This window comes from Poeciliopsis prolifica, unplaced genomic scaffold (genome assembly GCF_027474105.1).
Source record: "Poeciliopsis prolifica strain line A6 unplaced genomic scaffold, Auburn_PproV2 SCAFFOLD011, whole genome shotgun sequence".
In the NCBI taxonomy this organism is placed as follows: domain Eukaryota; kingdom Metazoa; phylum Chordata; class Actinopteri; order Cyprinodontiformes; family Poeciliidae; genus Poeciliopsis; species Poeciliopsis prolifica.
This window is the reverse complement of record NW_026562386.1, coordinates 3,634,038-3,646,522: the sequence shown is the minus strand read 5'-3', so window position 1 is coordinate 3,646,522 and position 12,485 is coordinate 3,634,038. Positions and strand designations below refer to the sequence as shown.

Below are 12,485 nucleotides of genomic sequence, written 5' to 3'. Positions count from 1 at the left end.
GTTGACATCCATACAGTGTGTTCTTATAGTTTTATGTCCTGCAAACCTTGATGATTAATTAAACTGAATCAAACATACTCATCCAGCTTGAAAAGAATATAGCATCCCTTGCAAAATAATATCCCTTAACTTTAGCCAGATTTGGTCAAATTGCAAGCAAAAGATTACATTTAAAATGAGCTTTTATGTCACACAAACGATCTCATAATTGTGAATTGGGAGACCAGGGATACATGCTTTTCAACATTTTTTAAGGTAAAACATTTGAACTTTTTGACCTGCATATGTGCTCCAACTGCCTTTAGATGTTATCTAATTAGTAAACAGAGTGCAACTGTGTTTAATTTTGCCTCTGTATAAATACAGTCATTCAGTGAAGATGTTTTCTAGAAAACTTTTCTGAACTAATATTATTGGGTTAAGTTGTGACAAAGTGAAAGGCAGATTTTGGTTACAAAACAGTGTCCCAAGTTTTGAACATCTAACAGTTCAATCCATCATGCAGAAATAGAAAGAATATTGTGTAACTGCTAACCCTGGAAGGCTGGGCAAGGATAGCATTAATCAGAACAGCAACCAAGAGGCTCAGGGTATCTGGAGGATTTCCAGAGATCCACTGCCCTGATGGGAGAATCTCTTGACAGGACAAGAGATCCTGTGCACTTTATGGCAGACTTGAAAGAAAAAGACATTGTTGAACAAAAGCTATAGTCTTGTATAAAGTTTGTCATAAACTATGTAGGGCAAACAGTAAATGTATAGAAGAAGATGCCCTGGTCAAATGAGACCAAAGTTTTACTTTTTGGCCCACATGCAAATAATAAAGGTGGGTGATCGTAACATTGTTCTTTTGGTGGATGCTGTTCTTCAGCAGAGAAAAGGAAGCAGTTCAGAGTTGATGGGACATTCGCTGACAATTTAAAGAAAAACAGTTAAGAGGCTTCAACATATTTACCACTGGAGTGGAAATGATCATCCAGCTAAACACTGAACATACAACTAGAGCTGCAATGGAAGAATTCGGATCAAAGCATATTCATGTGTTAAACTAGTGAAATCAGAACCAAGATCCCATTGAGAATTGGAGGGATTTGAAAATCACACAAATTGACTTAAACAATTCTATTTAGACACTCTCCAGCCATCCTGAGTCACCCCGCATTATTTTGTAAAGAAGAGTAAACATGTCTACCTATAAATGTGCAAAACTGGTACATATGTTACCCAAATGACTTCCCACTGCAACTGCAGTGAAAGGCTGTTAGGAGGCAGATCTGAAACTGGCCTGGTGAATAGTATTGACTCTGAGGCTGAATGCATTCACATGTCACACGTAAATGCTATACGTATAATTTTCTATTTAATTTTTTTAAAAACAATGTAAAACTATGCATCAATTTCCTTCATCTTCATAATTATTCATCCCACTGTGTCTGTCTCTCATATAAAGTTTGAACAAAATATGTCATATGGATTTGTTTGTGATAAATTTCATGTCATGGTGCAACTTGTTTCAAGTGTTACATCTGGCTTTTTTTTCCCCCTCGTTTTTCTTCTTAGAATAAAAACCATTCTCAGCAGGTGATATTTTTCTGACTTTATCTGCTTTGTTTTTATTTTTCTTCAGCTGCATCCTCCATCAGTAGTGAGTCGTCTCCAGTCTCCTCTCCGGCCACCAACCACAGCTCTCCAGTTAGTACTCCCAAGAGAGGTCCTCTTGGTCCAGGACCTGTGCTGGTTCCCCCAGCAGGTCACAGTGTGCCAAACACTCCGCCTGTAGTCACCATAGCTCCTACAAAAACAAGCAACGGCCTGTGGAGGAACGAGGGCCGGCAGGTAAATTAACATTTAAAAAGCCTTTCACACAGACATTGAGTCTATCCGTTTTTTTTCTTTTCCCCCCATATTTAGTTGCTCTAGTTTGCTTCAAATGCCTTTTTTTTCCTGATTCTTACAGTTGTGTTCAAATCTTCTCATTGTTCGACTTGCCTTCGAGCACAATCGACAAACACCAGATGGACTTTTCAGGCTTCAGTGCATTTTCTTGCTGCGTGCAGCTCATGACGTGTCTGTATATACTTGACATATGTGTCTGTGACATAGCTGGCAGGTCTGTGAGTGTAGCTCCACCGACTCACTGGCTTCATGCATTAAACAATGTCAGCTGCCACTGGGACAGCGAGGTGACAGCAATAATGGCAGCCAACATCTGTGCCTCTCTGTGCCCACTCCCATTCCATCCTTGGATCAGTCTCTCCCGAGTCTTGGGGTTAAGACTGCTAGTCCTCCAACCCAACCCTCAGCAGTCAGAAGGATCCTCATCAACCCGACGCACACTCTTAAGTTGCGTTGTGGAAGAGAGAGAAAGTGGGAGAGCTGCTTGCTTTGATAAGAAGTGGATTATGGATTATGGCTGCAGTTTAAGGCTTCTTATCTCAGCTCGGGGCTAATGGTTAAGGCCAAGTGCACTGTCATGAACAGCACTCAACAACATGCGGAAATTCTCTGAGACATTTAGATGATTCCCTGGGGACAGACTGAAGAGGGACAGTTAGCGCTGGGCAAAGAGGTCAGTTAACAGCAATGTGCAGTGTTGTTTGGGCCATTGTCCTCTCCCCTGAATCCCTCCCTGAACCTCCCAATTTGCAGCCACGGCTTTGTCAAAATGATCCGTCTGTAGTTCAAGGGTCAGCCAGTGCAAGGAGGGGTCGGATGAATGAAGCTGTCCTCAGCAAATAATTTATAATTTTTGCTATTCTTGCAACAAATAAGCTTCACATAGCAGTAGGTAAAAATATATCATCAAAAGCTCCCATCATACCTTAGTGTATGCACCACTTATGTTTCTTAAGCATATGTGTATGTGCTTTTGCATGGCGGCTGTGATTGTATGTCTTGGAGGTCACACTGAAACCGAAGAGGTCAGGACACTGGGTTTGTGCTATCCCCAAAAGCAGTTGAAGGCCACGTTGCCAAAGAATGAAGAGGTTAAGGGAGGTGATAGTGGCAAGAGGTTAGGCTAAGGGGTCAAAGGTTGGGGTTGAACAGCAGGGGAGATGCATCGTGAAAGCCGGCATCATGGCATCTATGACATTTCTGCTGCAACCATTAAGTGAACCTCAGGACTATAAAAGCTCACATCACAAAAATATTTTTTCACAAAGAAAATAGTGTATCAGGCTTTTCTAATACAGGGTAGCACACTATGATTACAAAAAGATGAAATGGTCTCATTCAGAGGCACAAGTGTGTTTTCTGCATCCCTTGTAAAGTGTCTGATAAAAACATTTTTTTTTCTGAGGTTAGAAAAACCTCAGAAAGGAGGGTTTTTTTTTTGAGGACACAAACAAAAATGTTTGTGTCTTCTTTTGTGCATTAAAAGGGTATTTTAGAATCTCTCGCTGAGATATGAGTCTGTCTTTCAGAGGTGGGGGGTGACAGGCAGCGCAGTGAAGTAGGGAGGCCTTGGTGCGTTGGCATTTTGCTTTAATGACTGCGGGAGTCTGCTCCCGCTGCTGCCTGTAATTGCTTTATAATTGGCAATTTGGATTCATGGCTCCATCTGAGAGGCATAAACGAGCACTCTACAATGCGCGGGGTCTCCCACCCTAGCTGAGGGTTACAGGGGCCTAGATTGCACAGAGGAAGATGGTTGTTAATGGATGTGTCTTCGGAGTTTGAGTGCTTGTGTTTGTTAGTTAGTGTGTGCAAAGTCATGGACTACTGGTAAAGAGTGCATTTTCAATAAGGAAGAACTCAAATGGTATAACAGGTTGGAAGTACAGGTGCCTGAGTGACTAAGTGCTATGGGCCTTACCAAAGGTCTGACCTGTTACACCTACTCCTTTGCATACCCTTCTGACTATGTATCCTCATACATTCAGCAGAATCCCAAAGACCAAAGTCAGGAAACTGATGAACACAGTCTCAAAGCTGTGTTGTAAGGAGATATTATAACGAAGCACTGGTCAGTTATTTGAATCATGGTATACCAAGATGTTTAAAGTGGATGTATGTACAAAGTTTAGAGAAATGCTGATAGATGCTCAGTTTAAGGGATTGTCACAATGTTTATGACTCGATGCAATCAGCTGTTCGCTGTCTCCACATTCCTGCAAGGGGAATTCCTGCAAAGATAGTGACTTGGTATAGTTTCCTAGTGTTCCTTAAATAAAGTTTTACTAATGATCATAATATAGACCCTTGACTGCTTGAATTAAGTAAAGCGCTTTAAGACTACTTTTGTAGTGAATTAGTGCATTACAAAGAAGCTGAATTAAAATGTATTTATTTAATGCAGTACTTCATGCCCCCACCTGTTGCTGTGCATTGCCAGTCAACTGGGTGAAAAAAAGGTTCTTAAACATTTCCTCGGTTTATAAGCAAGACAAATTTGTCTGTTTGAAAAATATTTTCCATTGCAAAAAACATGGAGTGTACTGTGTAACATAAATGACATCCATCACTCTAATTAACATAAGCTATTTTAAAAATGCAGGTAGGCTGCAACCGATGTGACTAACACAGAGCACATAGCCCAGATAATTAATCAGGTAATACCATTTTGTTATAAAATAAGACTAAAATTAGTATTATTTTTACCGCAGGAGGATTGTATATTCTCTTTCTAAAACATTTAGCACTGTTAAGATTTTAAAAAATAATATTTAAGCACTGTTATATTGTGAAAATCTAAAAACAAATGCTTTGTTGTAATATCACATTTTGTTTTATCTTCTATGTACGATTGATTGACTCACATTTAGTGGTCATATAGGTTGTAAAACAAGAAATTGAACCAGCTAATATGCAGCGACAACAGCTTAATTATTGCTGTTCCATCTTCTTATAAGGTTTGTGTGAAAGTAGTTGAAAAGGAACAGTTGATTCAATTTCAGTGGAAATTTGTGTCTGGATATTGGACCAATTCACAGTAATTGTATCACAGCTTTGATGGTGAAAAGATGCCTCTGTGGCGCACTCATAGTGCCTGATGTGGAATACAGTTCAACTTTTTCACACTAAGTGCTGGTTAACAGATAGTATGAGGTCATCTACAAGATGGCTTCATCAGCAGTGGGATGTAGGATGTTAATTCATGTTTGCTATGATCCGGGATTCAGGCGGATTCAAAATATAGGAGCTTAATAAATAGTGTATATATGACAAGAAAAAGGCAAAAATAAAAGCTAATGTCATATATGGGTAGGCTTTTCCTCAACATAAATTTGCGTCATAGTTCCAGTGATGTAAAAAAAGAAAACCTATCAACTCTCTCAGATCTATGAATTACACTATGAATTACACAGTCTCATCAGTGTCTAAAGTACAACTTGTTTACAAGCCACAGCCCATTAGGTATGGGTCAGTATGTAATTCTGACACTTTGATTACCTTGAGAAAGACGGAATGTTTTACAGGACATGCCAACAAAGAAAAATGCATAATCAACATATTTCAATTAAAAATGTTTCCTCCTGCTGCAAAATATTCTGACATATTTTCTAATGCTTCCCAATATATTGATTTGCAGTCATTACTTCTACCCAAGTGTGTGCATTACTACAACTGCAAGAGAGTGCTTGGATGTGATATTTGGGAGACTGTAATTTCTGCTGTCACGCAATAAAATGCTACTTTCCAGTACTTTAAACCGCAAATGTTTATGGTTTTGAAACCATAACTTCAGTGCTAAAAATAAAGGGAAACATTATTACATAATTTAAGGTGCAAAATTTGGTTTATAATTTGGTATGATTTACATAGAACTTCTCATTGATCATGGCATAAAGTTGAATGACTTTCTTGTGCACTTACTGTTTTGTGGTTTGTAGAGTCATATTCTACTCAGTTCACTTTTTCTCTAACTGCTCCTAAATGTTTCTTGCATGTCTGTGTAATCAGTCTATTGTCTGATCATTCTTTTGGTGAACCAGTCCAGAATAAAACATCAAAGATAAACGTTCTGCTCATTGTTGATAAAAGTGCAAAGTAGTTGTCAAAATACTTGCACTCAAATATTATGACAACTAACAAAATCTGGTTTACACAGACCTTGATGTCTATCAGACGGACAAAAAATAATTGCCTTGTAATAGTCCATTCATAAGAAAAGACAAATTGGCATCCAAAAATATTGGCATATTTAATCAAATTTTGTATCTGGCAAGATATATAATACAAACTGTTTTAATCTTTTGACATGATTGAATCAACAAGTGAAGAGAACTGAAACGTTTGCCACATCTGAAACTATTGGGTGTTTTCAATTTTTGTCAAGTTTGTTGTACTTGTCTGCTTCTTCAGACACAACATAAATCTGAATATTTTAGGACTGGATAAAGTATCCAAAATCTGCTGATACAGACATATTTTGACATATCTATCCCTCTTTTCCACATGGCTGCTGAGGCCCTCAGCGGACATCCACCTTCTCCCACTGCTCATAAAGCTTTTAAAGGGATTGGGCTGGGGTCGAGGAGACTGTGCTTGCTTTGGGGGGGGAATAAAGTACCACGTTGTTTAGTGGAGCACAGCAAACTGCTTGGAGTAAATAGCTGCATTAGACTACTGAAAAGTGCGAGAGGGGGCTTAAACAAAGGGTCATGTTAGGAATCTGACCATTAGAGGCATTTAAGATTGGATGTTGGCGCATCAGTGTCAGCCTGGGTCAGTAGCTGTGGAGTTAATGGTTCAGTAAATGGGATTTGTTTTATCAGAGGCAGTGGTGAGAGAGGCGGCGGTACTGCTGTAAGGTCTTCTACTCCCAGGGAACCCAGAGGTTAATTTAGTGGGTTCAAGAACTGCCAACTCCTCCTGCTCACTGTCTTTATGGCCTCATCTTGTTTTTCCCTGTCTCCCCTCTTTCTCCTCCTACTTGTTCTCTTGCCAATTTTAAGTCTGGTTTTGCGAGATGTGTGATAAATGCTCCTTCTTTCCCAGGAAAACCTTGACAGTACATCCTCCTTTGAGTAATTTCTTTGTATAACTCAGAAGGAGTGTAAAAATCTCTCCTCTGCTCTTGCGTTTGTAGGCCGAGGAAAACCAAAGCTTCAGAAAACGCACTCCCACTCCCTCAGCGGGATGTCTTTTGTAGCTCTGAAATGGTGTGTGCGCTTGCTGAGTGTTAGTGTGTGTTTGTTGTGGGATTGAAGAAGTGAGACAACGCTTGCTGCCAAAAGGAAAGGAAGAATGGATGGAGGTGAAGGAAAAGAAGAAAGAAACAGCAACAGAGGCATAGGGATGAAGCTTTTTGGACTTTGTTGTAGATAAAACCACAGACTCATATTCTCTTTATCTCAGATCAGACTCATGATCGTTTCCAACATCACTCTTCTCATCAATCTCATACGGATGTCAGTTCTTGTTTACATTTAGTAAAAAAAGCTCTTCTTTTCTTTGCCTCTACCCTCTTGCTTCTACTCTTTTACATTCACTATTAGAAATATTAAGCCGTCTGCTTTTAACAGAGAGTACTGTGTAAGAAATGTTCTAAAAGTGCCTGAGGTAAGCAGACTGGGCGAGGGAGGCTGCCACTCCACAAACAGGCCTATTATTTCTTCTATCTTCGCTCTCAAAGGGCTGCCTCCATGAGCTGTGACAACCGTGACGGTCACAGGTCCCAGCGAACAATGACCAAGATTCTTTCCTTGTATCTCTCTGCAGGCTGACTCGGGGCCCCGTGGGGCCAGCAGGGAACGTCTGGCTGCAGAGGGGACCTTCTCCCAAGAAAAAGGTGGCCCCTCGGTCCCTGCTCACCTCCTGGGAAACCCCTATGCCTTTGGTCTCACCCCTGGTGCTGTCATGCAGGATTCACGGTTTCCGCCCCTTAAGTAAGCAAATAATTTTTCTCACCTTTATCAAATTGCTAAATCTGTGTTTAGTTTTGTTACAGGAAGTAGCCGCTCACTTGGATGTTGTGATCAATATGGTTTCTGATATCAGACTCTCTGGAATAAGCAACTACAGCACACATTCATCTTTTTGACATTAGTGCTGAAAGCAATTAGTTGACATCATTTCTTATTGAATCCTGCTGAATGTATACAATTATAAACAGAGAATAAAACAAACTACATCTTTTCTTCTGTGCCTTGCTTCTCCACCCGTCCCATCCAGCCTGCCCAGACAGTTGCCTAACGCGGTGCCACCTGGTGCCATACCAGAGGAGTACCTCCGGAGTTTTCGGCCCTACGCCACAACCGAAGATTCCCTCAGGATGCAGTCTCTGCCTCTTGGGCTGGACCCTGCAGCAGCGGCGGCTGCAGCCGCCTACTACCACCCCAGCTACCTGCCCCACCCCTCCTTCACGCCGTACAGGTAAGCATCTTATTTAATCCTTTTGTTGACTTTGCAGTTTCTCTCAGATTACTGATGGTGCAAAGTTATTAATCAATATGTGTGTGTTTGGTGCATGTGAATATGATTCACGGTGCGGCAAATTATGTGCCTGCATATTGAGTGGCAGTGGTAATGCAAGCCACTTTAAACTTGAACACAAACTGCTGTATTTAGTCATGCAAACTAGTAAGTAAAGACTGGAAAACTCCATTCTGGTAGTGAGAAATGATAGATATACTCACCTTCACTGGACAAACTGATGCTAACAGGATGGTGATGAATATTTCTGGGTCTGCATTATCAAAATGCACTTAGGGTGAAGAAACATATCAATGAAGACTATAAGCATTTTCTTTAGATATTTTCATTACCCAGATGCCATAAGCAACATTAAGACATGAATAGTTTTAAAGTTGTTTCACTACCAATGTATGCTTGAAGGTTTGCATCAAAGTAATAAGTGCTTTTTTTAAATAAACAAGGTGTTAATTTTTCTTAAATATTTTATTTGAAATTTCTAAATGAATTTCAATTTAAAAGAAAGTTGCTCAGCATATCAAATCACTGTAATTAGTGCAATGAAGCATGTGATCCTGAATCCATTTCTCAGGATCACATTTAGAGTTCAGTGCATTCACACTCTTGTCACCTGGCAGTATATTTGTCTAGTGGCCTCTCTTTCTTTGGTGCCCATACCTGATATAAATTTTAGTGTGTGAGATGCGAAACCTCTGGAAGAGCTGCGGAAACATTTTGATTACAGAAATGAAACAGAACAGTGGAGAAAAAGCTGGCGAATTGCAACGAATGTCATCATCGCAATTTTCATGTAAAATGTTGTAATTGTTCATTTTTCCAAATCTTGTGCAGCAACACTTTTAAATGAATTTCCCTCATGATTGTGTGCATGCTGCGAAGGACTTCTCTTGCTTTAGGCTCTCTCACTGGCTGCATGCCCCTAGTCTGTCATCTAACATCATAGGACTGCAGTACCCATCATACACACTTCTCCATAATGGATTTAATGAGGGGTGGGCTGAGGATGTCACACACGTACACATAGGCTGTGCATCAACATCCAGCGCTGTCTTTTCATGGTTCTTGTGTGGTGATGGAGCTTAGCTGACAGATACTGCTGCCTCCTGGAAAAGATGGAAGACCCAGGGATGTCGCTTCTTTGGAAGAGGGAGGCAGACAGGTTAATGAAAGTAAAAGCTGCACTGTCACATGAGGAGACTGACTGACGTTCTTTTTCTGTTCTTTTTTTCTGTAATCCTCGTATCCCAGGATGGATGACCCGTTCTGCCTCTCTGCTTTAAGGTCACCTTTCTATCCACTGCCAGCAGGGGGAGCTTTACCCCCCCTCCACCCTTCTGCTGTTCACATGCACCTACCAGGCGTCCGCTACCCTGGAGATTTTGCACACCCTTCATTATCAGCACTGCAGTCTGAGAGGTAAAGTCCCCCTTGGTAAATGCATAGAGCATATCTCAGCAGTATGTCACAATTACGTGTCGTCTTCTTCTAATTTTGCTGACATTGTTTTGTTTCCTTGTGCGATTTGTTTTTCCAGACTCCAGCTGGAAGATGAGCTGCGACAGCGTGAGAGGGAACGCGAGCGAGAGCGCGAGCGAGAGCGCGAACGCGAAAAAGAAAGGGAGCGTGAGGCCGAGAGAGAGAAGGAGCGTGAGAGGGAACGCGAGCGTGAACGGGAACGGGAGAAGGAGCTCGAGAGGGAGAGGGAGCGTGAACGGGAACGGGAGCGCGAGAGAGAGCGAGAGAAGGAAAAGGAGAGGGAGAAGGAGCTGGAGAGGCAGAAGGAAAGAGCTCTGAGAGAGAAGGAGCTGCAGGCATCCAAGGCCATGGAGAACCACTATCTGGCTGAGCTCCACTCCATGAGAGGACAGGAGGAACGAAGCAAGCCTGAGAGGCTGACCCCTAACCGGGCTGGTATGTGTCCATGCTCCCAGTGTCGCCTTCAAGAGCTGCAGTCATGTTGCTTGTAAACACTGAAATAGCTAAGATCAAACTTATGCTCAATATTTTTGAAAACAAATGGATATGCTGACCTCTGGACTGTTACTCAGACAAAACCAGCACACAGACGGGCTTATCGTTTACAGTGAGGAAAAAAAATAATAAAATACATATTTTAGCAACTTTTTATTTTGTATGGATTTATTACTGAATAGTCAGAATCTCAAAAGCAAAAATATTGTTTTAAAAACGAAACTTGCACATCAAGTAGGCCACTTCATACATCAGTCATTTATACAGAATTTGGATTCATGGAGCTTGATATAAATTGTATTTATTTGTTTTCAGATTACATTTGTAATTTAGCTCTACATAAATTAAACTAAGTAGTTAGGGAATTTAACTAAGGAGTAAAAATAGTTGGAACAATTGCACCATCTGTTTTGGGTTATTCTCACTGGATGACTCATTTCAATGAAATACCTATTTTCATCTGGTGCACAAAATAAAAATGCTTATTTTAAATGTTTGCTTAAGCAGACATAGTTTCATCTAATTAGTGAGAACAAATATGCAACCCACAAGTCTTTAAAGTGGCCTGATTATTGTGCTGATTTTGCTTCAACATTTTTAATCTACATTTTCATTTTGCATGTGTTTGTTACATTACAGGAACCCATGTGCCGACTATGCAAATGAGATGCATGCAGAAATGACAAGCTAGCAAAATATGATAAAATATATTTTTCACTGGTGATAAAAGATCATGACAGTGTAGCATTTACCTGATTCTATGATCAAATCATACTTTATTAAGAAATGACACCTTACTTTATGTATTGAAGTAGAAGAGATTATTAAGTAGTTGCTATTTGTATATATTTTCTTACTGTCCTTGCTGCAGAAAAAGCCAAAGAGCCTGCTCTTCCTGCTCCCAAACCAGTACCACCTGGAATCCACCCATCAATGGTCCAACCCCACCATCACGTTTCCAGTCTGATCTCCAACCATGCCCTCTACATGGGCTCTGGCGCTGTGGGCGCAGGACTCACCGCCTCAATGATCACGCAGAGGGCCAACGAGGAGGAGAGATGGCTGGCACGGCAACGCAGGCTGAGGCAGGAGAAAGAGGATCGCCAGTCCCAGGTGTCTGAATTCCGCCAGCAGGTTCTGGAGCAGCATCTGGATCTGAGCCGGCCCGCTGACGTACCGGATCACAGGACAGACGCTCACAGGTGAGCTAACACTCTCAAGCCTTCAGGATTTCTTTCAGTGATTGCACAATTTTTTTTTTCCTCTTATCTGATGAAAACAAAGTGTTCTGGGATCTGTTGCAGCAAAACACATAAATAGTGGGATTTTTATTCACTCTGTCAGCCTGTAGGGACAGTGATCGCTGTGTTCTGCAGTTCTAAATCCAGGCTGGCATTGAGTTTGGCTTAGGCAGTTCCAGGAAAAAGATGAACCATTTCTGGAACATGACATCTGCTCTACTTCCCTTTCGAGTTCCTCCTAGTGCTGCAATGAAGAAAACACTGCAATGCATATCAGCTGATGACAATAGTAACATTGAATCCTCATAACTCTTGTTTATGAGCAGGAATTGATGAGGGTTTCACACACGCAGGGAGTCAGACTACTTGGACACACACAAAGGCTAATCCTCTCAGCCATACACAGGATTAGCCTGGTACCTACCTCTCATTGTGAGGGTGGCTGTGTTTGTGCTGCTCGTGATTCAGAGGTAAGGGTTGTGGTTAATGCTGGCAGAACTTGAGAGGCACACACACATACACACACATGCTATCAGTAACCCTTCAGTGTAATCACATAATCACAGCTCAAAGGCTGCAGATTGCAGATAAGACGCAGTTTGCTTATTCACATACACCCAAACAGCGTGTATAGATAATTAAACTAGTCATGCAGTGTGTGTAATACTTCCTCATTTTCATTTGGAAATATACTTGGAAAATAAATATCCACCAGCCAACTGTTCTTCCTTCTTGCCTGTTATCATTAATTTAGCAGCTCTAAAGCAGTTTTTAATACTGTTATAATTTGTTTGTTGTTCATAAAATTAATTTGTTTTACCATTCATGATGTTTTTCTTTCCTGGCACCTCATCAGGAGGACATTTCCACTGACCTCTTCTTTCATACACAGCT

General features: G+C 41.0%; 1 protein-coding gene across 1 annotated transcript in view; it reads left to right on the top strand.

The window, feature by feature from the left end:
* The window catches only part of gse1b (Gse1 coiled-coil protein b), a 184,622-nt gene that overhangs the window by 163,278 nt on the left and 8,859 nt on the right, over positions 1-12,485 (top strand). Inside the window, 6 exon segments of the mRNA XM_055036829.1 lie at positions 1,628-1,836; positions 7,666-7,832; positions 8,119-8,319; positions 9,628-9,795; positions 9,914-10,290; positions 11,222-11,552. Of these exon segments, the coding sequence (XP_054892804.1) occupies positions 1,628-1,836; positions 7,666-7,832; positions 8,119-8,319; positions 9,628-9,795; positions 9,914-10,290; positions 11,222-11,552 (1,453 nt within the window).